At 42.0% G+C, this 27,475-nt stretch overlaps 1 protein-coding gene across 1 annotated transcript in view; it reads left to right on the top strand.

The window, feature by feature from the left end:
• PAPOLG (poly(A) polymerase gamma) overlaps positions 1–24,392 on the top strand; it is a 37,668-nt gene extending 13,276 nt beyond the window's left edge. Inside the window, exons 3-22 of the mRNA XM_066595736.1 lie at positions 2,638–2,704; positions 4,618–4,699; positions 4,784–4,893; positions 5,001–5,054; positions 6,873–6,984; positions 7,959–8,048; positions 9,157–9,295; positions 9,396–9,468; positions 10,073–10,193; positions 10,357–10,441; positions 11,891–11,944; positions 12,313–12,432; positions 12,603–12,712; positions 13,052–13,173; positions 13,252–13,427; positions 15,059–15,174; positions 16,172–16,389; positions 17,079–17,150; positions 21,364–21,423; positions 21,688–24,392. Of these exons, the coding sequence (XP_066451833.1) occupies positions 2,638–2,704; positions 4,618–4,699; positions 4,784–4,893; positions 5,001–5,054; positions 6,873–6,984; positions 7,959–8,048; positions 9,157–9,295; positions 9,396–9,468; positions 10,073–10,193; positions 10,357–10,441; positions 11,891–11,944; positions 12,313–12,432; positions 12,603–12,712; positions 13,052–13,173; positions 13,252–13,427; positions 15,059–15,174; positions 16,172–16,389; positions 17,079–17,150; positions 21,364–21,423; positions 21,688–21,786 (2,080 nt within the window). The 3' untranslated portion in view covers positions 21,787–24,392. The remainder of the gene's footprint in view (positions 1–2,637; positions 2,705–4,617; positions 4,700–4,783; positions 4,894–5,000; positions 5,055–6,872; positions 6,985–7,958; positions 8,049–9,156; positions 9,296–9,395; positions 9,469–10,072; positions 10,194–10,356; positions 10,442–11,890; positions 11,945–12,312; positions 12,433–12,602; positions 12,713–13,051; positions 13,174–13,251; positions 13,428–15,058; positions 15,175–16,171; positions 16,390–17,078; positions 17,151–21,363; positions 21,424–21,687) is intronic.
• The last annotated feature ends 3,083 nt before the right edge of the window (positions 24,393–27,475 follow it).

Below are 27,475 nucleotides of genomic sequence, written 5' to 3'. Positions count from 1 at the left end.
GGAGAGTTAGGAGTGACATCTCCAGCCTCCTTGCTGCGAGCCAACAATATTTGCAGCAAACTGCATGCATTGAAGGTATGTAAATATTGCTTTTTCCTTTACACTCCTTGAAACTAGTTATGTCTTCCACTTGCAGAGGAAAAATTGCTGCATGCTCTATTTTGCTGCAGAAATGGAAGCAATCTGACCTGCAGCCCATCTTCAATGGACATTGTGGATAGGCTGCAGGTACTCGCATCATCGTCTAGCGATGGTGGGGAGGGGGGGGGGGGGGTACGGAGTTTTAGCATTGGCAAGCGGCTGTTGTCGTCCGCATTAGAGTGAGAAGGTACGTGGGGTCCCCAGCCAGGGTCTCAGCCAGATTCCTCTGCAAGAAACCGCATAATGAATCCGGATCGTTCGTGTGAGCCCGGCCTAAAAAGGCAGTTCATGTATGAAAGATTGCCTGTTTACTCCAAATGGAGGCGAGGCGGAAAGAGATCTAGTGTGCGGCTCGCCTCAATTCGTAAGCTATCGCTGCTTTGTGAAAGCGTAGGTGCGATGATCGCTGGGATAACGAATTGCCCCATGTTAAAGGACCCCGGACCTGTATTTTAGTTGTATCTATGTTAAGTGAAGATGTGGTAGATTATCGGTCCTTTCAGGCAGGTGATGAACATTCTAGTATTTGTAGTGTGATGGGAATCCAGAAAACTATCCAGCTCCATGATCTCTACTTTAGCTCTAAAAGGGCGAATTGATCTATTAATCGTGACTAACTTCCATGTATGTGAACATATAGTGATATAATAAGGGAATCCATGGCCATCAGTACTGTAGTAATACAATAAGGTGGCTGTAGACTTCTGCTAACCACGGAGGACGGCAACAAAGTGTGTAACATTCTGATTCTAGAGTCAGGATTAGTGGTTCCAGTCTGAACATTTTTAGCAATTTTACTATAATTTAATCAATTGTACTAGAAACACTTTCAAAATCTTTTAAGGTACCTCCAGTTATTACTATTTTTTTGGAGGCCTATAGCGGTCCAGTGGGGCTCTGTAGACTTCTGTAGGTGTATGAGTATTCCTTAAAAGTTGTGTGGGATCTCAGACTCACAATATAATGCTGCAGAGTTGTGTTTTCTTTGGAAATCCCAAAGAATTGACAGCACCTTAAAGGGGTTGTCTCGCGGCAAACCTCAAAATTTTACCTTACCCCATTCCTCCTGTCACCCCCCTGGCATAAAATAGCAAATTAAAGCGTTTTTTAAACCGCTTGCTACTCACCGATCCGACGCAATAAGGACTTTAAAAAATCTTCTCCCAAAGATGGCCGCCGGTCCTTTCCCAGGGATGCACTGCGGTTTTCTCCCACGGTGCACCGTGGGTCTTCTCCCATGGTGCACCATGGGCTCTGTGCGTTCCATTGCCGATTCCAGCCTCCTGATTGGCTGGAATCGGCACACGTGATGGGGCGGAGCTACGATGACGACGCGGTGACCAGCTCTCCGGCACGAGCGGCCCCATTCACCAGCCAGAAGACCGCACAGCGCAAGCGGGTCTAAAAAAGCAAGAAGACATCAGAATTAGACGGATCCATGGCAACGGGGACATTTTTAGACTTGGGGTGGTTTCACACAGGCGATAAAATCGCATGAGTAAAAAGCGCAGATTTCTGAAACAATTAGCAATGTTTTGACTGATGCAAGAAAGAATGCCGTGATTTTTCTATCTGTGTGATTTTATTTTATTTATTTTTTGTTAAGCTCCCATGTGTTCCCTATGGAGCCTCCTTTTCATCGCATCACAACACAAACTTGCGTTGGCAATATTACATTAAAAAGTCCTATTGACGTTTGAGATAGAGCGCACGGCTCTATAGCAGGCGGCAGCGATGCAAGATTATTCTTCAAAAAAAAAAACCTGGCGCTCAAAAATCACGGGAACGAAGACACAATTTTCATGCAGCAAAAAATCTCAATCGCTGTGTAAATCTAGCCTAAAGTTGATGGAAAAAACAATTGTCAGGTGGAATTTAACCCCTTAGTGATGGAGCTTTTTTGTTTTTACGGGACCCTGAACTTTGTTCTGGGGATTTAAATGCTGCTGTCAGAATTTATAGTGGCATTTAAACGGTTAACAGCCCCGCACGGTGTGTCCATGGCTGTTGCCCACAGCTGACACATGCGATGTATGGAGGGAGATGGCAATCTCCCTCCATACACGTCCTGCAATGGCAGGACATAAAAACACAATTGGGTCGTCACTAAGGGGTTAACAATGAGCAGTGATCATCTTGGCCAACTGATTGTCGTTCTTTGAAAACTTTGAAATTTTTATCCAACTTACTGATGAAAGATCTTGTATCCCAGAATGATCTTCCCAGAAAGCTTGCGTGTCCCTCAGCTGGTAATGTTGAATATGTTTAGTTTATAGTGGCAGTAACCGTTCAAAATGGCCAAAGTCTTTATGGCCGTGTCTGCGAAACTTTTTTGAATGACCAATCGTCCACTTCTAGCTAATGTGTATGGCCAGCACTGGCCACGTGGTTGGATTTACTAGCCGTTATAGGATACTGCTCCATCTTGGCACTTCTGACAATCTACATCTGGCAATTACTATTTCTTGTATAACTATCTTTTCCTTTTATTTTAAGGATGTTTGTTCTGGGAAAACTGAACGGTTTGGTCAAAGAATGGATTTCTGAACTTGGGGAATGTAAGGTAAGTGCCTCGCTGTTAGGTCTCTACCACACGGAAGTATTTCCACATGAAAACTTTAAGCGCGCTAGAAGCGGAAAATAGATTCATTTCTTTCAATCGGTTTACGTTTGCATGTTTTTTGCATGCGCATTTCAGTCACTCACAAACAATCCCACAGTATGCTGTTGTCCTGTGCATTTACACAGGGAAAACACCTTGATCATTAAACTAATTGTCCATTTCCATGGCTGAGAGCATCGGTGCATGGCTTTGTCTTTTTGCGTGCACAGTTGCACAGGACTTGCACACTCAAAGTACAGTAAGGGATGTTGGGCACACAAATGGGCAATGCCTGATCCGCAAAAACATGTTGCAAATGTGCATAAGCTTGTGTGACACAAACCTTAGGGCTCATGTCCACGGGCAAAATATGATTTAAGATCCGCAGCGGATCTCCCGCATGCGGATCCGCATCCCATAGGGATGCATTGACCACCCGCGGGTAGATAAATACCCGCGGATCGTCAATAAAAGGGATTTAAAAAAAAATGGAGCATGGAAAAATCCGGACCATGCTCCATTTTCGTGCGGGTCTCCCGCGGGGACGGCTCCCGCGGGCTTCTATTGAAGCCTATGGAAGCCGTCCGGATCCGCGGGAGACCTAAAATAGGAATTTAAAGTATTTACCATCCGGCGCGGGCGGGTAAGGTCAGCTGTTCCTCACGGCCGCATCTTCCTTGCTTCGGCTCGGCGGATGTGCCCGGCGCATGCGCGCGGCACGTCGACGACGTGCCGGCGACGTGCCGCCGGCGTCAGGAATTCATCCGCCGGCCGAAAATGAAGATCCGGCCGTGAGGAACAGCTGATCTTCTCCGCCCGCGCCGGATGGTAAATACTTTTAAATTCTTATTTTCGGCGCTCATGTCCGCGGGGCAGGAGGGACCCGCTGCAGATTCTCCATGTAGAATCTGCAGCGGATCTGATTTTCCCCGTGGACATGAGGCCTTAAAGGGGTTGTCTCGCGCCGAAACGTTTTTTTTTTCTTCAATAGGCCCCCCCCCCGTTCGGCGCGAGACACACCCAAAGGATGGGTTAAAATAAATAAATAAATAAAAAAATATATATTACTTACCCAAATCCCTGCTCTGCAACGTCTTCTTTCTTCCTTCTCCAAGATGGCCGCCGGGATCGTCACCCACGATGCACCACGGGTCTTCTCCCATGGTGCACCGTGGGCTCTGTGCGGTCCATTGCCGATTCCAGCCTCCTGATTGGCTGGAATCGGCACACGTGATGGGGCGGAGCTACGATGACGACGCGGGACCAGCTCTCCGGCACGAGCGGCCCCATTCACAAGGCAGAAGACCGGACTGCGCAAGCGCGTCTAAAAACGCCAGAAGACAGCGAATTTAGACGGATCCATGGCGACGGGGACGCTAGCAATGGAGCAGGTAAGTGAATAACTTCTGTATGGCTCATATTTAATGCACGATGTATATTACAAAGTGCATTAATATGGCCATACAGAAGTGCTTAACCCCACTTGCTGCCGCGAGACAACCCCTTTAATTGTTGACAGATCTCAGACTGGTTCTTACTCGAAAAAATGTGATGTTTAAAGGGATTGCCTCAACAAAGACACTTGTGGCATATCATATCTCGAGCCACTGATGAAAGACCACCAACCTTTGAGACAACCCTTTTAATATTAAACTTGATGGGTACCGTGTAATACTTGGTTTACATACCAAGGGAATAAGGGCAGTGTATGGTCGCCCACGTGTTTGGCTTCAAGCCTGTGGTGATCAATTGATCGCCGCCGGGTCTGCAGTTAGATAATTAGTTGCCATGATGAGTAAATCCATTTGATTTCAGGTTGCACGGTATAATAGATGGCAGCACTGCAATGTTAATGATGATGCTTATTCTTACAGAGTCTTCCACCGACTGTAATAGCAGCAGCTGGGGGGAAAATCTTCACTTTTGGCTCCTATCGACTTGGTGTTCACACTAAAGGTTTGTCGGCATGTCTCCTTGCCTATTGCTTAATTCTGGGATTGGTGCTCTCCTAGAAAACTTTGTTACTTCCTTCTGTGCCAGGTGCCGATATTGATGCCCTCTGCGTTGCTCCCAGACATGTTGAGCGCTCAGATTTTTTTCAGTCATTTGTTGAAAAGCTGAAAATTCAGGATGGAATAAGAAACGTTCGGGTAAGTTTCTTTTTTTTTTTTTTTTTTTTTTCCTGACTAACCTACTATGTTACGATGTGTTCTTATTAATATACATATGCCTATTTGACTTTTCTTTGTGTGGTCAGGCTGTCGAGGACGCCTTTGTTCCTGTAATAAAGTTTGAATTCCATAATATTGAGGTAAGCGTGAGAATGTTCACACAGGCTTGCATTTGCCATTGTACTAATATTAAATGCTTAAAGGACTTTTGTGGGCAAAAACTATCCTTGGGGCATTAACAGCTTAATCACCGGGGACCCAGCGATGAGCTGATCGCCCACCCCGCTGTGTATGCTGCAGGCTGGACATGTGTCATAGGAGATGAGTGGAAGTGCTCTAGCTGGCTTAACTCTCATTGATATCAATTGGAACTGAAGCCAGTTATTACACTTCCTGCACTTCAGCCATTGACATTGGGGATGAATTCCGAAGTGTAACGTCCGCTTCAGCTCCCATTGATTTCAGTAGGAGTGAAGCCAGCTGGGTATTTCTGCTCCTGCACCTTATGACACACGTTGTCTCGGGGCACTGACAGCACTCCAGGCAGTCGGTTCATCACTGGTTTCCCGGCGATTTGAAGAGACATTCATCTACTTCTGGCACAATAATCTAAGCTTATGGGCTAAAAGTAGGTGACCTGCTGAGTCCGTGGATGTAGGTGCCTCCCCTTATGTGAGTGCTGGAAGCCGCTACTGCAGTGCATTGAGCTGAGCTGTGAAGTAGTCTGCCCATTAGAAGATTGAAACTGGTGGACTACTTGGCAGCAACGCTCAGTGCATTGCAGCGGAGGCTTCCAGCGCTCACTGGGGAAGCAAGTAGAACACTTGCATTCCTAAATGTGGCAGATCACCACCTTCTTTCTGCTGATTAAGTTTGGATTATGGTGCTAAAAGTAAGGGACAGTCTCTGACTATCATTACCTATCACGAGGAATAGGTTTTTGCCCAGAAAACCCCTTTAACTAGACATAGATGCTATTACTTGGCAGCTGTAACTGTTTTCACATATGTTTATTTGGGGCCAGCTCTCTGGACTGTTGATTTTTTTCATCACACTGTTTGACTGTAACCATGTCTCTCTCGTCTGGGTTTTTCCCACAACTTCGCCCCACTCTTCTCCTGTGACGTACTAAATGCCATCCAAACAGCGCTGCAAAATCTTACACCGCCGTATATTAACTTATCCACATGTATTATATGGTGATTCTGTGCATGTGCCTGTCAGTAGCAGTGCAAGGTCTTGCAGAGCTGTGTGACGTGCTATTGTAGAAGAACGAAGGGCTGGACATACGGAGAAAGCCTACAGACTAGATACTGCCCAGCCACCAGACTGGTCTGCATAACTTACATTCTGCACCGGAACTCTTTAAACAGGGATTCTTCATGTATGGATTTATAAAGAGCAATGGGAAAATACGTTTTCTAAACAGCTGTTGATTTTAGTACTGGGCTTGGTTTAGAATGGTAAAAAGTGGTGACAGGTTCCCTTTTCAAGGCCGTATTTACACAGGGAAGACTGAGAAAATTGGACCTATATAGCACTAATTGTGCATGGGTGGGGGGGGGGGGGTTACATGGGGTGTTACAATAGTTAAAATGGGGAAAAAACGAATGGCTGTTGCATGCGGGGTTGATGCAATTTTTTTTTTAATTTACCCGTAGCACAATATTTGGTGATTGTTTAACAGGATTGTCCCAAAATAGGACTTGCTGCCGTTTTTCCGTCTTGCACTATTGCTATGAGTGAAGAATTGCTCATGTAAATGAACTCTGGAAACAATGGATTCTTTTCACATATGACTTCTGTGCATCTCACAACGCAAAGAAATTGCACATGAAAATTGCCCGTATAAATTTAGCCTAAGAACATCGGCCACTGACTTCACGCAGTAAATGTCTCGAAAATAAAAAATGTAGCCAGTTAAGGCTATGTTTGTTTTTGTTTATCTCCTCCAATAGATTGATTTGGTTTTTGCGAGGCTGCCGTTACAATGTATTCCTGATAATCTGGACTTGCGTGATGATTCGTGGCTGAGAAGCTTGGACATAAGGTGCATAAGGAGCTTGAATGGTAAGAGCGGTCTTAAGGCCCATTCAGAGACGATCGCTCAAAAGCCGTCTTTTGAGCGATAATCATTGTGTGTAACTGCACTGACATCGTGCGGTTTTCGTTATGCCATCGCTGAGTGAAAGACAACGGTGAGACTTATCAGGGATACAGCTGATGCTATTGTTTTAGCTGTTTCCTGCTCCCTGAACACAGGCGGAGTATGAAGAACAGAGCGGTCCAGCTCTGTTCTACATACCCCGCTCGGCTGTGTAACAGCCGGGCGCTCAGAGCAGAGAACAGCTGCATACAGAAGACAAGCGAGGACACCCCACTTGTCTTCTGCATCCTCCACTCGGAGCGCTCGGTTGTATGATAGCTGGGTGCTCGGAGTGGAGAACAGCTGGATGCAGAAGACAAGCGGGGACACCCTGCTTGTCTTCTGCATCCTCCGCTCGGAGCGCAAGGTGATCAACGTTGAAACGATCATCTTGCACTGTAAATGACACAACAATTATCGCTCAAAAGACATCTTTTGAGCGATAATCGTTGTCTAAATGGGCCTTTACTCCAGTCTTAATTTCTTGCAGGAGGATAAAATGATCTGCTAAGCTTTTACAGCTGTATTGATTACTGGCCCAGTGAAACGATTGTAGCAATGACTACTCTGAATCCAGAGTTTTCGAGAGGCCAGCAGCAGCAAGAGCTGTCCGTTTTAGAGCAGGAATAGCAGCATGGCAATATTTTACCTGCTTACTTCAGCATGGGCAATGGCAAAACAGTTTACAAGTTTTGGCCAAAATCTAAAAGTATAAAATACTTTGCCTTTTTCCTACACAAAGCTGTTGGGAAGTACTAATGAGATTATGGATATCCCGAAAGTACTACCAATTACTAACCAATATATAGTATGTCATAACAAGCTTGGTATACCTGACTGCCTGGAGGGGATTACCCACTGGTGGGATGCTATGAAGATTCTCTTGATCTCATTGCAGGTTGCAGAGTTACAGATGAAATTTTGTATTTGGTACCAAATAAAGAAAATTTCAGGTTAACTTTGAGAGCCGTAAAGCTGTGGGCAAAAAGTAAGTATCAATGCTTCTCTTAGTGAGCCATAGAGGTCATGGAGGAAGGTATTTCTTACAGAGAAACCACTAGACTGAACCGCTTGTTATGGTCCAGAAGTGTTGAGAAATATGGCGGTCTCTTCTGTCTTTTGTAATGTTGATAAGGATTTAAATCTAAAGCTTTTTTTAGTTTTTCCTACGGTTATGGAACTTCAATATATAACTTTAGTCATGAAAATATTTTGCATCTTGGCCACGTTGATTTTTATGCAATGACCCTTGAAAAACTGCTTTTTCTTGACTTTTTTGCCCTAATCTTAGGCTGCTTTCACACAGCCTGCTTCGTACAGCGTTTAGTGTGGCATTTCAAACGCAGAGCTAAACGCTGTAGGACTCCTCCCGATTTTCAATGGGGCTTCTCTTTCGATTTCCGAGTGCTGTCTGTTCGGTTTCTGGGCGTTTAAACGTTTTTAAGCATTATGCTTTGTCCATTGACATCAATGGGAATATTTTCAAGGCAGTAGGACGCTGTGCGCAGCATTCTATGCCACTGAAAGTGGTGATGTCATTGGCTTGCTTTACCTGCATTGTTACAGCACTAAAAGCAGTTACAACGCAGGCTAGCGCTCACCCTGAACTCTGTACAAAGCAGGTCTGCTCTAGTAAAAACGCTGCATCTACAAACGCTGTGTTTTTACGATCGTCTATGTGAGAGTGGCCTTAGTCAAGTTTTTTTTAAAGCTCTTGTTCCATGATTCCTAATGATCAGCACGTTATCCCCTTATCCTGTAATTTCCCCAGAGAACACAATTATATTTTTAGGAGGTGGCCTATTTAGCTGTCTTAGGGCTCCCACACACTTGCGTTTTTTGGTAACGCGATTGTCAATGGGACTTTCTAATGTTAAAAACACAAACGCAAGTGTGGGGGGGAGCCCTTCTAGATGAATTTGCGTAACTCAAACCACTCAGTGGTATTATACTTATTGTAACTGAAGGTTTGTTTTGTGCAGCCTGTAAGAACTTCTGTAGGATAGGGAAACCTAGCTATCTTTTGCCTTTTTTTTTTTTTTTTTTTTAAACACCATACAAAATCATGTTTGTTTTGTTTTTTTTTTTCCTCTAAGGGCGTGGTATTTATTCAAACATGTTGGGTTTTCTCGGTGGTGTTTCGTGGGCCATGTTGGTAGCAAGGACTTGCCAGCTGTACCCAAATGCAGTTGCAGCTACGCTTGTACATAAGTTTTTCCTCGTCTTTTCTAAGTGGTGAGTGATTGTGTTAAATTATCTAGTAAAATGGGCATGCTGTAAGTACAGAAAACATGTTTCACTATACCTAATGGTCCGCTTCCCTCTCTCCCTACAGGGAATGGCCTAACCCAGTATTACTAAAACAGCCAGAAGAGAGTAACCTAAATCTGCCAATTTGGGACCCTAGGGTAAGTGAATTAATGTTCATTACTGACTGTAGGGTTGGATATCTTTATATTTACATGATTTATCAGAATGTAACTGTATGGGCTCATTCACACTGGCGTATTACGCTCGCTTTTTTTTCCTGTGCGTGACGTGGTGAATGAAAGTCTATGGCCTTTCATTGTACCTTAACAGCTGCATTTGAACCGCGAGTGGACGTGTATAAAACACAGGAGAAATGAACTGCAGCATGCTTCTTCCCTGTGTTTCATACGCAGTCCTTGAAGGGCTCCGTATTGAAACACTTGCCCCTTGCAATGCCTGCTAGAGGGCAGCATTTAGTACAGAGCGGGGAATTTGAAAAAGTCACACTGCGCATGTCCGTAACATCATAGTCCCGGCCCATCGCAGCCCGTATGCGATCTCTGCCAGCACAGTGTAAGGGCTGCAATGAGTACAACGCTGCGAGACTCTGTGTTGTACTCATACGGCCGTGTGAACGAGCCCCATATCTGACACTGTATAGTTTTGTGTAGACCCAAGGTAGTGTTTAGGTAGAACTACTTTTTTCTTTGCATGTATAAGTGGTCCGTTCTACATTTCATTCCTCCCTGCACTCCTATTCAGGTAAATCCAGCGGACAGATATCACCTCATGCCTATAATTACTCCAGCGTATCCTCAGCAGAACTCTACATACAATGCTTCAACCTCAACTCGCACAATCATGGTAGAAGAATTCAGACAAGGTACGGTCGTTCCACTGCACTGTCAGCCATTAGTCAGAGGATTTGTAGCTGATGAAATTTAGGTCTTTGTAATATATTGCCATTTGGAAGTAGAGGACAGCAGTGTTTACATATATCAGAGAGCTTGAATTTTGTTTCTAAACATGGCTTGTTTCCCTCCAAGGTCTTGCGATCACAGATGAAATCCTTCTAGGCAAAGTGGACTGGTCTAAATTGTTTGAACCACCCAACTTTTTTCAGAAGTACAAGTAAGGGTTTGTTTTTTTTTTGTTCTACTTTTTTTCTTTTCGAGAGGAAAAAAATTGTAACTAAAAATATACCCCCTTTTTCTGTCATGCTGCATTTTGAACAATATGACGATCTCTGTGTACTATGTACATGTTTTTGAAATGCTGCAGACATTATAGTAGCATCTGGTCACTGTGGTTTGAGCGAAACATGTCAATACATCGTAGAGGAAATATATGAAAATTGCTTTAAAAGAACTCTGCCCAAAGCAACCAATCACAACAGTTTTCACATCTTGGGGTGAGTTTCCTCATAGCAGATCTGCTGCAGGAAAGGATCCCTCCAGTATGGCAGATACTAGTGCAGACTTTCCACTCCTGGAAATTCTCAGCAAATCTTCTACAAGGAAAAATGAAATCTATACAGTGATTATGGGCAGCACAGTTTGTTTTCTTTTATTTTGGACTGCTTGAGATGTCTGAGTCCAGCTTCAATAGAACTATGTTCCAAGTTTGAAGAAAAAAAAAAAAAAGCCATAGCAGTACTTATGTCTTTTTTAAACGACTTGATTGATAACATATCAGAAATGGACAAAGGGGTTGTGCAGTGTACAAAAAAAAAATTGTAGAGGCTGGGCATTAAATATAATTTAAAACAGCATGCTCACCTGTCTTCAGCCCACCCCACTTCCCTCCCCCCAGGACCCAGCTGAGCAGCTCCTGTTACCCTAATCCCTGCAGATACTTGCTAGAAGTCAGTTGACTCATCATGGCATCGGGGATGTGAGTGCTTATGCAATGAGTTCAGGCGATGACCATGCAGCCTCTGATTGCAGTCACCTGGGAGCTGCTCAACTGGTTCCTGGAGGGCTGAAGACGGGTAAGTATGCTTTTTATTTTTTTCATCATGCCCAGCCCTATTTTTTTTTTTTTTGTAATGACTGCACCCTCTTAAGGTCCACAGGTTTATTTTCTACTTAGTTGGAAAGTAACATAAAATGACCACAGACCTTTAAAGGGGTTGACTGACAATTTTTAAGAGTTTTTTTTTTTTTTTCTTTTTGAAAAGTTGTGGATACCCCGTAACTAAAGTAATACTCGCTGTGGTGTCAGACCGCCACTGCAGCAGCACAAACCTCTAACGTTACCAGGGCTTTTGGCATGGTAATGTCCGGTGAATCTGTCACTTTGGGTTTTGATGTAGGATTACATTCCTGTTGGGGCTTCTGTTGGCAGCAGTGGTCCGTAGGTAAACGACTCATGTGACCACTGCAGCCAAAGTAAATAGAGGACCTGAGCATGCGGCGGGTGGGCATCTTGGCAGCAGGAAAGTAGCACTGGGTTTATATATTTTTAATATAAAATGCATACCCCATTGCCACCAATGTAATAGTTACTCGGGGAAACTGCTTGATCTCCTAACAAAAGACCGACTTATTTTTCTTTTTCTCCCCACCGTCTTAATTTTAGGCATTATATTGTGTTGACTGCCAGTGCATTCACAGAAGAACATCATCTGGAATGGTAAATATGTATACAGCACTTGTCATTTACTTGGATGCAAAGGCTTCCCAATGACTTACAATTATTGTATTAACAAATGTATTGAGCTGTACAATCTCAAAATCCTCAAAGGTCTCCTCTTATAGTTTTACAAAACTGCTACATACGGGGATAATTGTTTTACTTTGAAGTATACTCCAAATGTTATATTTGCTATTAAACTGCTTTAAGATGCATAATATTTAATCTCGTCATTGAAAGTTTAAAGGATCTGTAAAATGTCCTTAAGAGAGAAAATTAATTTTGCTTTGTTTGGCCTTTGTAAAAAGAACATGCAGGCTGAAGCATGTGGCAGAATATGAACCATGAGGAATCTTTTCTTTCTATAGGATTGGGTTAGTTGAATCAAAAATCCGTGTACTTGTTGGGAACTTGGAGAGGAATGAGTTCATTACACTTGCACATGTAAATCCTCAGTCTTTTCCTGGAGGCCGAGATCACTGTAAAGAGTAAGTGCTACCATGTTCTAGACTTGATTTCTGGGACATTTCAATTGTATTGATACATATGCAACCATATGTTCTCTAAATGACAAGTGTATAGTGGGTCTTTCAAGGCCGCTAGAAGGTAAAGTCGAATTTTGCATAGGTCACTAGTAAGTTTGTTTTTTCTCTTCCAGTAATGAGTATATGTCAATGTGGTTTCTTGGGATCATTTTTAAGAAAGTGGAGAATGCTGAAAGTGTCAACATTGACTTAACGCATGATATACAGTCCTTCACAGATACTGGTGAGTTCTTCATTTTCAACTCTTTGCAAAGAGTGGGTAAGGGGATACAGAATTTGACACTTTACAGACATTTGCTAGTTGTTTGCATATAGGTTTGCATTTAAGTGTTTGGCTCTTTCCTAGACCTAGTGCTACGGTGACATTTTGCGACACTGTAGTAACCTGTATTGGTCTCTAATACACATCTAATATCTGAGTTGCACCCTTCCTATGAAATTAGTCCCATCAGGGTAGTTTTGGTGAATGAACGAAAACGGGAGTAAACAAGCCTTTTTTTTTTCCTTTGTGATTGTGTGTTTTGAAGACTGTGTAGAACTTTTTATTGGTTTTGCTTTTTAGTTTACAGACAAGCTAACAATATTAACATGCTTAAGAAGGGAATGAGGATTGAAGCTACTCACGTGCGGAGGAAACAGCTCAATCAGTACCTTCCGCCAGAAGCTCTACAGAGGAGAAAGAAGGTAATGAAGAATTTCTACTCTATGACCTACTTCTGCTCATTGAATTTTTAGCTAATCCTTTTGCATGACCTTTTGCAGCAAAGTGTTCCAGAAATCACAAAGTCAACTTCAGGTATTTTTTTCAAGCGATCCTCCTTGGATGGTAATGGTCTGGACAGCTCTAGAGATACCGACACAGGGACACCATGTCAGTCTCCGACATCTTGCCACAAAACATCCAGACCGAACAGTCCTACTCTGCCAGAGGTGCACAGGTGAGCCGAACCTCATCCTGCTTCTTCACAATACACTTTAATTGCTAAGTTTCTGCGTTTTCAAACACCTGTTTGTCAATTTACTTTAACAACTTGGCTGGAGTGTATTCACATGCAATAGACTTGATGCAGAAAACTGATTCCATTTGGCTCAGTGAATGTGACAGTGGCAGAATTTTCTATCATGTGTGAATATTCTCTAATACATCCCTTACATTAGAGATGTAATTAACTGTTTTCAGTTGTCTTTTATGTACCCACTTTCATGTAATGAAACAAGAATATGAACACTTCAGTTTCTATCGGTACTGTCATATCATGGCATCGAAGGCTGGGTCAGGTCTGCTGGCTGTTTTGTAGATTTTGTGTTGCAAAGCCCAGACTATTTACTTTAACCCTTTCCAATCCACTGTCTGACTTCTTTCTACATTCTGATTGAAGCTTGTACAGCTCCAATGTCAGAAGACGTCCGACAGGGTATTCTTACCGTCTATTGTCAGCCGCAACACTGTCGGGAGCCTCTCTGGCCCACACACACTGGCTTTAGCCAGCAGATGGCACCATTGTATAACAGCAAAAAGAGCCTTTTAGGAAACCCTGAATCCAAAATTAAATGGGAAAGGGTTAAAAGCCCATGTTATGGAAAAAATCAGTACAGAAAGGACACTGCTTTCACTTTTTTGCAATATGTAGAATGGAATGCGCATCTAAATTCATGACAAATAGCATGTAATTGGAGGATTTTTTTGCAGACTTGGGGCAAAATCCCTGCTGGATAATTTTCCCTAGTTCTGGACTTAACATAAACCTCTTAACCCATTAAGGACGAAGTGCTATTCATATACGGCACGGGTTTAAAGCTGTTTCTTTTGAAATCTAGCAGGAGCAGGTCTGATTATCTGCTGTCAGATACAGCCGAGGACCCAAAGGAGAAGACAGAAGCTATTTTTAGCTGCTTCAGCCTTCTATTTTACAGACTACCTAGCGCTATCTAGTGAATGCAGCAAACGGCAGTGCCATGTCCTGCACAGAACATGGCAATCATGTGATGGCTGGTTGCCCCTGGCATGTCAGCGCTCCAGTTACAGTGGAAGTTTGAAATGAAAGTGTGAATGTTCCCTGGTGGTCTTATGACATCATGGGGGGACATAAATATTAAAAAAAATTATAAAATAAAAATGACCCACCGCTGATGCCAACCTAATCCATCATGATATCCATCCAGATATCAGAGATGATACAAATTACATATCAAAAAGTTCAAAGCAAAAAGGCGAACCCATTCCTATACTTCATTTTGACGTAAATGTAAATTTAAAAAAAAACTTTTTTGCGCGCATTGCCCCTAATAAGAAGAAAGGGGGTCTTTTAAAAATAGCCTTATGTGATGGAAAAAAAGCAACGGAAATTGTCAAGCCATATGCAAAAAAATAAGGTCATAAAACCACAAGGCTAAAGTTTCTAAAAAGTGGTGCATTTTAGGACTGAAGCATTCTATTCTTTATTGGGTTAAAATGCATTGTTGCAATCAAGTCGTCATTAAAAGCAAAATTGTTGCCTGTTTTGTTTTTGTTTTTTTTTCTTCCTCTGCATAATAACTTTGTCTTATTAACATGAAACCTGTCATTTAGGAAGCTTGTATCCGAGATCACTCCAGCAAATCTGTTCCCCTCTACCCAGAAACAAGTGACTACCGTTGTGCCTTCAAACGCTGCTTGGGGGCAGGTTATTCCTGTTGTTGGCTCAAGTAAGTTTCATTTATTTGCTTTTTTTTTTTTTTCTTCATACATTTTTCCTGTATTGCATCTGTATCTGTTTTTATACTTTTGTTGCATTTGTGAATACGGGTCCTTTGTAAGACAAAAGTCTGGTCACCACGAAAAAATGTCGCCTCCCTCCCAATGAAAACTTTGAAACGTTGGAAGTAAACTTACTCAATAACCCCTTAGTGACCGGACTATAGTGATTTTACGTCCTACAGCTGTAGGACATGTATGTAGGGAGATTGCAGGATGATCTCCCTCCATACAATGCGGGTGGCAGCTGTTTCTTACAGCCGATACCCAATGACAATAGCTCTGATAAGTCGCGCAGATCATTGGACCTGTTAACCCTTTAAATCCCCCAACCATTATTGGGAGTCCTGTATGGCCCCCCACGATGAGATCGCAGGGAACTGTGCTGCTGTCATGGCAGCTGGGGGCCTTCTGAAAAAAATATCTTTGAGGAAAAAATACAACTAGTACAGCAAAAAAAGTTTGGTATCGCAGTAATCGTACTGACCCATAGAATAAAGTTAGACCATTTTTGTTGCAGTTTGTGCGCCGTAGAAACCAGACGCACTGAAAGTTGATTCAGTACATTATATGGTACATTAAATGGCACCATTTGAAAAGTACAACTCGCCCCGCCTTCATACAGCAGCGTCGCTGGATAAATGAAGGAGTTACAATTTTTTAAAAGGGGAGGAAAAAACAAAGTCTCAGCCTGTTTAGGTATTACCTTTCATTGTAAGGGTACTTTTACATGGGATGGCTGTATGGCGCTTAAGCTTTCACATGAGGGATATGGGGTCTGAAAATATGGCAGCCTTTTTGACCAGACTAGAAGTCCTTCAGTAGAATGTGTTTAAACTAAGTTTGTCGTTTTGGTTTTCATTCGCTTCTCTAGCTTTTTCTTCAGTAGTAGCCATGTTTTATTGGCGCATGTTTTAGTAACACGCTCTTTATGTTCTTGATTTACAGACTCTGATCGTGCCATAGCATTGAAAACCCTCAGTCACACTGGCTTCACAATCTCAACTGTAGTAGGACTTAATGTTTCGCCCCTTACGTCTCCGCCTAGCCCTCCCCAGGAACCTCCCAATGAATTGGAAAGTGTAAGCCCTAAAAGTGCTGCAGCTAAGAGGACTCAACCTCCAAGCATAGAAACCTCTCCAAAGCGATTGAAAGATACAGAAAAGGTTTAAATACACTTTTTTTCCCCCTTTTTTTTGCTATAGGAGATTGAATGAATGAATGAATGAAAAGAGCCAACAAAGATTTTATGGCGGTTTAGACTTATATTTTAGTATTTCATAGCTTCTTGTGGGTTTTGTTTGAGCATTGCTTTTCAGCTACTCCTTTCTCAACCAGCATAAATGATGACTGGGCCTTACGTTGACAAAGCCTCATCTAGGATCACTGCGGCCTAATTCTCCATTCATTTGTTAAGCATTGGATTTTTATGTAGAACAAGAAGACTTTGAACTGAATCATTAAAAGTAATTTGTTCACTTCTGATTACTGTACATCCTAACCCCTTAGTGCAGGGTCTCCCAAACTAGTCCTTATCGGTCCTAATTCAATCTAAAAAAAACAAAAACAGGCGAGCCTGCGGTTTGAATGCTACATTTTATCCCAAGACAGCAGAAAATGTGAATGACCAACTTATTGTTTCGAGCCATGTGCACACTTAATAGTTGTGTAGCTCTCAGTCACAATACTTCTGCTTTTAGCCATGTCATACATATGGTTTTGCCGCCACTTGTTCAGTTAAAATGGATATACGGCCCTTTTAAAGAGAATTTATGACATTATTCAATGAAAGTTTATTCTTTTTAACAATGATATTTACTTATGGGAAACTTTATTAATAAAGTTGTCCTTTTAGCTCCTAGGAGTGCCTGACTCTGCATTTGCACTGCCTTCTGTTCCTGAAAAGGAGGAAAGAGAAAAACCTGTGGTAAGCTGGGCATTATAAGCAGTTAAAGGGGTTGTCTGGCAGTTTAACCCCTTGGTTACTCCATGTAAGGGGGTAAATGGGTGGGACCAGAGGTTTCTTCAGTCCTGGCTTTTAGAGTAGTAGCCTGGCTGCCAGACAGCTGAGGCCAGGCTGTTCCGGTCATGAGACATTTGTTAATGGACAACCCATTTTCAATAGGGTCCTGTGTGTAAAAACTGGTTAGAGAAGAAAGACTGATCGAGTGACGCGACCCCCTTTTTAGAAAATTGTGCACATGCTTGGATATTTAGAAGAAAGCGTGGCTTTATTTTGAAAATACCAGCATGTGCACAATTTTCTGAAAGAGGTCGTGCCCCTCGATCAGCGTCTTTCTTTACCCGTTATCTCACTGGCCAACCTACCTAGGTTGCACAGTTGCTGATTTGGCAGCACATGGAACTTGTTGCACAGATTCCTTTTCACCACATACGGAAATAAGAAACTATATATTGAAACTATTATTCCACCATTTCCTCACTGGATCTTCATCGCAGTAGCTCCACTTCTTCCTTTTTTTCTTCTACACCTACACTATGTGTAAAAACCGGTATAATTGCCTTTCTGTGGCTGCTGGGATCCAGCGCTGCAGCCCCCTGTGGTCCCGGGGATGATTGTGACAAATGTTACAGGAATTCGCATGACTGTTGAAGCCAATGAGTGGCTGCAGCGTCACATTATTGAACTCCTAGCATCATAATGCTAAGGATGTAAGAGCAGATGCCAGGAGAATATGGCATGTGTTGTGTCACAGCAATCGCTGGTTTGCAGAGGGGTGAGTTTACTTCTGTTTGTTTTTACACAGTGGGGTCCTTTCAACCCGTTGAGTGGCGGGTTTCTTGTCACTCTGTCGTACCCACCAGGGCAGGTTTTTTTAAGTGGTCTAATCATTTAATTTCAACTAATTTTGCAGTCGCGTTCCAACAGCCATAACTTTCATTTTTCCAGTGACAGCCATATGAGGGCTTGTTTTTTGCGGGACAAGTTGTACTTTTTGATGGCATCATTTTTGGATATATATAATGTATTGCATAACTTTTGTAAAACATTTTGTAGGGAGATTGGGGGAAAAAGTTTGCCGTTCGATTTCATTTTTGTGGCGTGCAGAATAGATAGTGTGATAACATTATTCTGAGTCAGCACGATTCCGGTGATACCAAGTTTATACAGTTTTTTTGCTATTTTTGTACACTTTAAAACTTTTTTCTTAAAGGTTTGCTTTTGTGTCGCCACATTCCAAGAGCCGTATTCATTTTATTTTTCCATTGCCAGAGCCCTAGAAGGCCTTGTTTTTGCGGGATAAACTCTAGTCTTCATTTATCTAATTTTTTTGGAACATGTAAAATTTTGTTTGCTTTTTATTCCTTTTTTTTTTTTTGTGCCAAGATTAACAAAATCTGTAATTCTGGCTTTTTTTTTTTTTTATTTTTCACTGCATTCTCTGAGCAGTATAAATGTATTAAAGTAATTCTACAGACCAGTATGATTATGCCAATACCAAATTGTAATAGTTTTTTTTCTTTTCTTTTTCACGACTTTTTCACTTAAAAAAAAAAAAAAGTAAGAAACGTTTAAATCACCCTCCTTTTGCCATATCTATAATAAAAAAAATTAAATCCTAAAAGAAAAATACATATTTGGTATCGCTGCATCCGCAAATGTCTGATCTATCTAAGTGGTGCATTACTTACCCCGCACGGTGAACGTAGTCCGAAGAAGAAAAAATAAAATATGAACACCACAAATGCACTTTCAGTCACCCTGTCTCCCAGAAAAAATTCAATAAAAAGCGATCAAAAAGTTGTATGTATTCCGAATTAGTACAAACGTAAACTACAGGACATCTCTCAAAAAATGAGCCCTTGCTCAAGTAAATTGACAGAAAAATAAGTTATTGTGCGCAGCAGAAAATAATTTTTTTAAATTAAATGTCTTGGAAAAAAATACAAGTACTACAGCCAAAAAACTAATTTTGGTGGTATTGTAATCGTACTGACCTATAGAATAATTTTGGTGGTATTGTAATCGTACTGACCTATAGAATAAAGTTATCAGGTCATTTTGTTACAGTTTGTGCGCTGTAGAAACAAAACGCACTGAAAGATGGCGGAATGTTTGGGTTTTTTTCATTTTACTCCACTTAGAATGTTGTGTAAGTTTTTCAGTACATTATACGGTACTTTAAATAGCACCATTGAAAGACACAACTCATTCCGCAAAAAACAAACCTCATACAGCGACGTCTATGCATAAATAAAGGAGTTATGATTTTTTAAGGGGGGGCAGGTGCTGTTATTAAGGAGTTAAATAATGTACTAACTTCCTCCTCTGGGTCATTATGATGCAGGGATACCACATTGTAAAAAAAATAAACCTAAAATTACACAAGTAAAGGAAGACGTTTTTTTTTGGGGTTTTTTTGTCCCTTTTAGGGGACTTCCACGGGGTCCCATGGTGACAGCCCTTTACATGCTGCAGTCACATAGACTGCAGCATTTAAAGGCTTAACACAGCGGAGATCGGGGGTTTTCGCTGATCTCTGTTGTAAAAGCTGGTGCCTGGCTGTCCTCTGACAGCCAAGCACCAGCTCTCCCTGCCACAGAGACCATCCGCTTGCTTCTGACAAGTCCATGGTCTCTATGGCAACCTGTAAACCAGTGCAGGAGTTTGAATTCAGAAGCGGGACATTGCCGGCAGATTGACAATATCTTACTGCTTCTGTTTTTTTGAAGTCCTGCACTGGTTCTCTGTGGGACTGTGTAGGCAGAGCACAATGCCACAGCTTGTGGCATTGTGCTCTGCAGCTCCCATAGTGATACATAGCCCGGAAATCTTCCGGGCTATATTGCTATGGGCAGTGGAGCTCGTCCAGGAAAATTTCCGGACGTGCCACTCAAGGGGTTAAACCTGCAGTGCTGTAAAAAATAAAGTGTGCAGGTTTAAAACCAATTAATGATAGCTATAAAAAGGTGCATTGGAGGTCATTAAGGGGTAAAAAAAAAAAACTCGGTGCGGGAAATGCTATAAAATAATTGTTAAAAGCATGTTTTCAGTTTTCTGGTAGTTTGATTCAGCTTTTTGAGACATGTGCCAAAAGTGGTTTCCTAGGAAATGTATGAAAGGAATTCTCCTTTCTGCTAGATCCACTTCTAATTTTGTCTGAAACTGCCTCAAAAATGTTTGGTTTTTTTTGTATTTTTTTTGTATTTTTTTATTTTTGTTTGGGACATGTTTCTGTATTACAGCCAAATGTTTCTGTATTACAGCCAAATGTGGCCCACTTGCCAAAATCCACAGCAAATCAGTGACTTAAACACTCAAAGAATGTTCACACGTAGCGGATTTGGATTCATATCTACTCCAAAATATGTCAACATTCACACCATGTAGTGCACATTTTCTCTTGGGTTTTTGATGCAGATCCACATCAGAGTTCATCGTTTTCAATTGGGTGAATTCTACTGCAGATCCGCACCAATACAGATTGACAGGTTTTTTGACACAAACGGATGCAGATTTCCTGCTGCAGACGAACCACATAAATTGCGGTACGTGTGAACATTCCTAAAGCCACTTTCACACATCGGCATTTGATCAGTATTTTGCCTCACTATGTGTTAGCCAAAAGCAGAACTGGCTCCAAAACAGATGTGCAAATCTTTCCATTAGACAATGTTCACACTACCAATTTGCCACATGTTTTCCATGCAGACTGCCTGCACTGAAAGCCCATAGCATATGCAGTGTGAATGAGCTTTTTAAGAATTTCATTCGCATTAAGAATTTCATTCGCATACCGAAGTAAAAATCCACCCAAAATCCATGCGGAAACTGTCGTGTGGTGCAGATTACAAATCAGCAACACGTGAATTGGCTGCAATGGGTTTGCAATGCGGATTCCACCTCTTCAAATGAGGGCGTTAAGAATACACCAAATCTACACTGCGGATCCGCAGCCTACCTGGGCATAGACTTGAAGCTTGTGTTGGGTTTCTTCTGGCTTTGGTTTACAAATACCATCATGTGAAAGTGGGTTACAGGTTTCCTAGCTTCTAGAAAGATTATATTAAGGGGTTGTATTATATTGCCAGGAGTGCACGAGATAATGGGTTAATCTAAGAATGACTGGGTCTCTTGTTGCCCCTCTTCCCTCTCCCTTCAACCTCTTGTTTTACAGGAAAGGATAATTGCTGGAGAAGCTATGCCCATTCCGACTATTCAGCGCACCAGATCACAGGTACTATCCATGAAATCTATATATTCACATTGGTGACCGTTCCTGTGTCTTCACAAAGGGTAACTTTTAAGATGCTTTTCTGTACCCGACTGCTTTGTACAGTACTATGTGTCGGAGAGACACTCCTTTTTATATGTAGACTTTTTATTTTCTCTATGCATGTTTTATTGGGCAGCATATAAAGTTGTACCATTGTGTTTAATGTGTTAAAGATCCGTTTTTTAAGAGTTTTAATATCAACCTGATGTTTTAATCTGTTTATAGAGGCTACCCAGTAAAGAACTACCAGATGCATCTTCTCCTGCGCCAACCAGTAATATTCGGGTCATTAAAAATTCTATCAGACTAACGCTTAACCGGTAACCACACTACATAACCTAGCGGTATTTTGGGGTCAGTTGATCATGGTTGTGATTTTGTAGGAGGCTGTACCGAATGAAACATGTCCTTTTAAACACTTCGTGACCAGGAGGTTTTTTTTTGGAGGGGAATTGATGACTTTGAGCAGGCTCATGGGTAGTGCCAAAGACTTGCTGGACAAGACGACCTTGTTTCTCTGTCCTTTTTTATTAATTCCATCCTTGGCAGTAACTATGCTACCATCAAGATCAAGAATTTCAATTGATGGCTTTGGCCCCACTGGCAACAAAATGCACTCTACTGAGGACATCTTTAAAGAACAGGCACTTCTCCAAGTGTGTGGAATAATACGGGTCTCTCCCCTATGCCACCTACTGCCAGGATATCCTACATACAATTTTATATTCCTTTTTAGCGAGTTTGCTTTTCTTTTTGCTCTTTTTTTGTATAAAATTTATAAAAAAAATCTATATATAAAAATGCTGAGCTTTGCACCCGCAAGGCCCTGTAAATTTGTTTGTTTTTTGCAATTTTTTTGAAAACTTTAAAAATATTTAAAAATGTAAAAAAAAGAAAAAAAAAACTCATTGTAATGAGACTTCTTGTTTTTTGTATCACATTTTCGTCTCCACGTTTGTATGTGTAAACATGAAAATAAAAGCCAGTATTGCTTTACATTACCTCATGTATGGTCTTGGGAAGCTGATTTTTTTTGTTTTCCTGGACTTGACAACATACAATTTAAAGCCTCACTTTTTTTGTCAGGTTCTCTAAAACTTAAGGCTTTGCTATCAATGCAGATTTACAGTTTTTGTGCAGTATCTGGAAAACCAAGTGAAATGTCTCCTATGGAGACTGGAAACTTCTATGAACACTTTTCATGTTTATATGTACAAATGTCCCGAATTGATCCATTTAATTTGATTTCCCTTTTTATTGTACAGTTGTTGTCGCTGCCTCCAAATTCTGAAATGCTGTGTTGCAGTTCTCATAATGGACTGTGTGTACTGATGATTGCTTTTTAAGGGGGATTTCCACCAGCAAATTAAAGCAGTAGCTAAAGTTTTAAGAACTTCTTCAAAAAGAAACTTGGCAGTGGGGATTTTTTGCAAAATGACCAGTAAGCAGCCGTCTTACAATTAAGGCGACCTTATGATCTTGGACAAACAAAGATGGCTGCACCGCTTGTGACTACCTGATGGTTCATACTAAGTGTAAAGGCACAACATGCTGCTTTGCAGTGTCTTAGACTAATGATTTATACTAATACCCAGCATGCATTAGGTACTCAGAGAAGCTGTGCAGCCATCTTTTGTCCTGGACCAGAGGGTCGCTTTAAAGAAAACAACCAAAAAACAGCCAATATGGCAGCACTTCTGCTGTCGCATTCATAAAAAATGGCTTACTGCAGCTGGATAGGGAAAAGGCAAAATCTCTACAATTGCTGAACTTTGGCTGCTATAACTTCTTGTTTGTATGCTGTGCTGGCATTTTATGTTTAAAGGGGTTGTCTAGTGTCACCATTTTTTTTTAATGGTTGAAAATGGTATTGGTTGTTATAAAATGGCTAGTTGTAGCGATGATGTGTTAACGCCTGTAAGGTCATCTCTGTGGTCCATGTTGGCTGCAGCAGTCACATGCCAAGTAAACAGATGGCGGGGGCACTTGACCGAAAGGATTCATATGGTGAGTATTACTAATCTTATTTTATGGTATTCTAAGCTGTTTGTTGCAAAAAAAAAAAATTGTCTGGACAACCCCTCTAAATTACGTTTTTTAAAGCCTTGGTTTTCCCTCTATTTTATATTCTAAACATTCTTATTCTGGCATCTGGCTCCACATTGCCTTTCTAATGGGAAAGATGGCCCTGAAGGGTCAAAACCACCAAATAAGGATTTATTGCTTCACCATAAAATAGGTGATAAGATTTGGAGTCACTGGGATCCCCATGATAACTAATACAGAAGTGCATAGTGGAATTGCAGACAGCAGTCTTCAAATTGGGGTAGTTTCATGTACTACAATCATTTACAGGAATTGAGCACCCGGTTGTCTCTGTAGCTCTTATAGACTTTGTATGGACACCTGACTGTCTCTATATGAACTACTCCGCTCTGGTAGTGGGATGGATGTGGGACTAGGGACATCCGTACTAGTTGTCAACGAGGCTCCAAGTGATCAAACATTTATTATATGGTGATTGTTATAGAAAAACCGCATGATTAAGAAATGTCTAATGCCCTGCTGGCAGAAACCCCTACAGCAGCAGTGAAACTGACCAATAGACTTGCAACATAGCAGATATTGAAACACGGTGCTTGGTTGTACGACTAAAGTCCATCTGCCAGCAATAGAAACTTCACATAGATCTACACAACTTCGCTCAGGAACTCTATGTATCATCAAAGTTTTTTTTTTTAATGTTTTTTTTTTTCTTCCCTCCAATCACCATTTAACTTCCATGTCTTACAGAGCAGGCATACTTACTGGCTTATCAACTCCGCTGTTGTACTATTTCTTGCACTGTTTTGTAATATAAACTATTGTATACAGACTTTTTTATATGTAAAACTGCATCACCTTTTCAAACACAAATAAAAAAAGAGAAAAAGCAATAACTCTCCCGCCTCTTGTTTCTGTCTGGTGTGTTCTAATGCGTGTGAAGATCCAGTCTTTGGTTTTGGCAAGCACGCACGCGCGCAAAGCCTTTGCGTGTCATGCATTCTGCTTTTATCGTCTATTCCTGGATAGTTTGTGAACAATTTGGGGACATCATAAGATCGAGAGGTACACAAGTGATTACACACTATATAGTAGATGAAGAGGGCCACAAAGTTACAGCAAAATGCATATTCATGTATAGTATATAGAAAACCATTTCCTTTTTTGCTATATATAGACAGAAAAAGTAGTTGTCTACAAGAACTGCAAACTTTATTACTAAAATGTTTCTTAAATCACATGATACAAAAGTGTAGAACAGGTCATAAGTGACTGAACATAAGACCACCACTAAGCATGATTGACTAAGATAATACTAGAATACTGGGACAGCTTAAAACTGATTTGTGAACTTAAGGTGAGTGAGTCTCTGCATGGTCCCCCAACAAGGTGAAACTCAAGTGTGTGAAGGCAACCTAAAAATGTAATAGAGTAATAGTTGGATGCAAATCATAAGTCCTTGTATATTAGATTCTAAACTGATGCCAAACCTAAAGTTGATGGCTTCTCGGATACAAACTTTAAAAAGTGCCTTCCAATATGGCTGCATTTCCTGTCGTTGGGCAAAATAGCCACCAAGGACAAAACCGAATGCATAAATGCTAGTGTCTACGCAAAATTAGCCATTTGGCAAATCTACTTTAAGTTCTGATTTACTAACTTGACTGTATAAAATTTGAGTGGAAGTGCTGTTTTACAGGGGTTGTGCCTGATCAGTTCCCGAGTGGGGAGCGTAGAGTTTGTGCAGGCACAAACCTTCTCCATTCATTTTATTAAAACTCCCGAAGATTTAGTGCAAGTGCTTTGGTCACCTCCAGCGCTGTCACTAAAGTGAATAGAGCACTGACACACCTGCACAACCTCTACTGGATCCCAGTTCTTGGTATTGGTGGGGGTCCCAGCAGTCAGAGCCTCCACCAATCATGAAGTTAAACCCCTCTTCACAGGATAGGGAATAACTTCATAACTAAAGGTACACCACCTTTAAACTGATCTTCAGTGATGCCCCCCCCTCCCCCCCCAAGCCCTGCGCCTGTATCAATACTACCACCTGTCTGTGGCTGGTGGATAACAACAGTTGGAGCTGCCTGTCGGATGATCGTCTCTACAGGTATTCTGTTGAGGGCGTCTTAAGCATTGTCCTCGTGCGTGCCCTCATGCATCCACTGGTCCTAATAGTCAGGTCAGAACGGCCCAGGTGGTGGCAATTCATTGATATGACCGTCCAGGTACTCACATTACAATTAAGCCACACACCCACCCACCTACCTCTCGAACTTTGGTAATGGGGTGAAATCTTTTTTGTTTGTGTCATAGAGGAGTCTAGTGGTCAACAAGCTCTACACAAGCTGAGAAAGAGGTCACAGCACATAAGGAGCCTCTAAGATCCTTTTTATAGGCTAACGGTGGCAAGACCATTCATCACAGCCACAACTCGAATAATTTGCATATCTGTCTGAGCTATAACTATGGTTTGCACCAAAAGGACAACTACATGCTTGATTTTTGCTTTTACAAAGTGTATTTTAGGGTTGGAGACTATTTTTATTTTCAGCTACAGGCTCCTTCAATGGGCTCTGCTTTAGCTCCAACGCATCTGGATATACTGTATTTTTGTTGACTTGAATGGAAACTGAAAACCTGCTTTGCCTGCCATTTAAAAAATAAGAAATTGTTTATTTTTTAAAGCAGAGCAACCGAATTAAAACTGATCCGAGAAATGGCATTCTAACTGACAGCCCTAATTGCAGTGTGACCGCACCATTGAGCTGCTTTCATGCGTCTCTCACGCGAGCATATGGTCACAGCATGTTACTATGGTTTTTGCGCATGTAATACACAGTACCACGCTCCCAAAGACTAACGGAACTCCTCAAACCAGCTCCAAAAAAACCTGCAGTATGCACTGTGAGAGGCCTTACATGGATAGAGATCATATTGGCATTCACTGGATCTTTGATCTTGCTGGGTACTGTGCCAGGGCATGGAGACAACAGAACGATTGCCTTTGCCCTGTAACAACTGAACAATTCATTTTTATTTCTGGATAAAATGGTTGAGCGATGGTGTTGCATTGCACAAAAATGTGTTTATTTGTGCGTTGCGGTGTGGTGCGATGCAACTTCTACAGTAGGAAGTCCTCATGTTTGAGCCCTAAAAAAAAAAAAAAAAATTGTAATTATTACTTATCAGGCGCTGTATGCCCCGGCGCACTTGCTTGTATTTTTCAGTCAGTGCTGGTGAGGGGTTCAAAAACCGTGCCTCCAGGAAGTGCTGGCTCTGCTTGGCTGAGCTGTGGCGCTCAAGAACCAATCACAGCCGTTGGTAAAACAAACTTCGGCAGGATGAAAGGCTGAGTCAACCTTGAGGCCTCCCGGAGCGGAGTTCGACCCGGTGACCCCAGCTTAAATGACTGGCGGCTTCTGCACACACTGTGGATGCGTCTGGCACTCCCTCACGCATGCGTAGTAGCTGCCGTGGCCTTCCACAGTGCTCACTGCAGAAGTGCTGCAAGACGGACGGCTTCCATTGAAGTCAATGAAAGCCAGCCGTGCATAACCTGCACAAAATCGCAGCAGACCATGCTTTATTCTCCGCTAGCGGAAAAATCACAATCTACTTCTGCTCGTGGAGATGAAATGGCAGTTTGCCATTGAATACTATGGGCTGTATTTGCCACGGACTCCGCAATGTAAATACGCCCGTGTGCAGGAGGCCTGAGTTGGCTACCTGAACCATGCTGGAATTAAAGATCTTAAGGCCCCCTGTCCACGGGCATTGCCGTATCTCGCGGCGGATTGCCGCCGCCCGTGAGCAGGAGCCGGCACACGGTTCTCCGCAGGTCAGCCTATCTGACAGGCTGATCGCGGAGAATCGCAATGATTCTCCGCTCATGGACAGGGGTCGGCGCTTTCCATAGCAACGCTTCAGCCTGCGTGATTTGCTGGCGAATTCACGGTTGTGGACAGGG

Source organism: Eleutherodactylus coqui, chromosome 3 (genome assembly GCF_035609145.1).
Source record: "Eleutherodactylus coqui strain aEleCoq1 chromosome 3, aEleCoq1.hap1, whole genome shotgun sequence".
NCBI lineage: Eukaryota > Metazoa > Chordata > Amphibia > Anura > Eleutherodactylidae > Eleutherodactylus > Eleutherodactylus coqui.
Note: the sequence above shows the minus strand (reverse complement) of the source record. Positions and strands in the feature narration are given on the sequence as shown.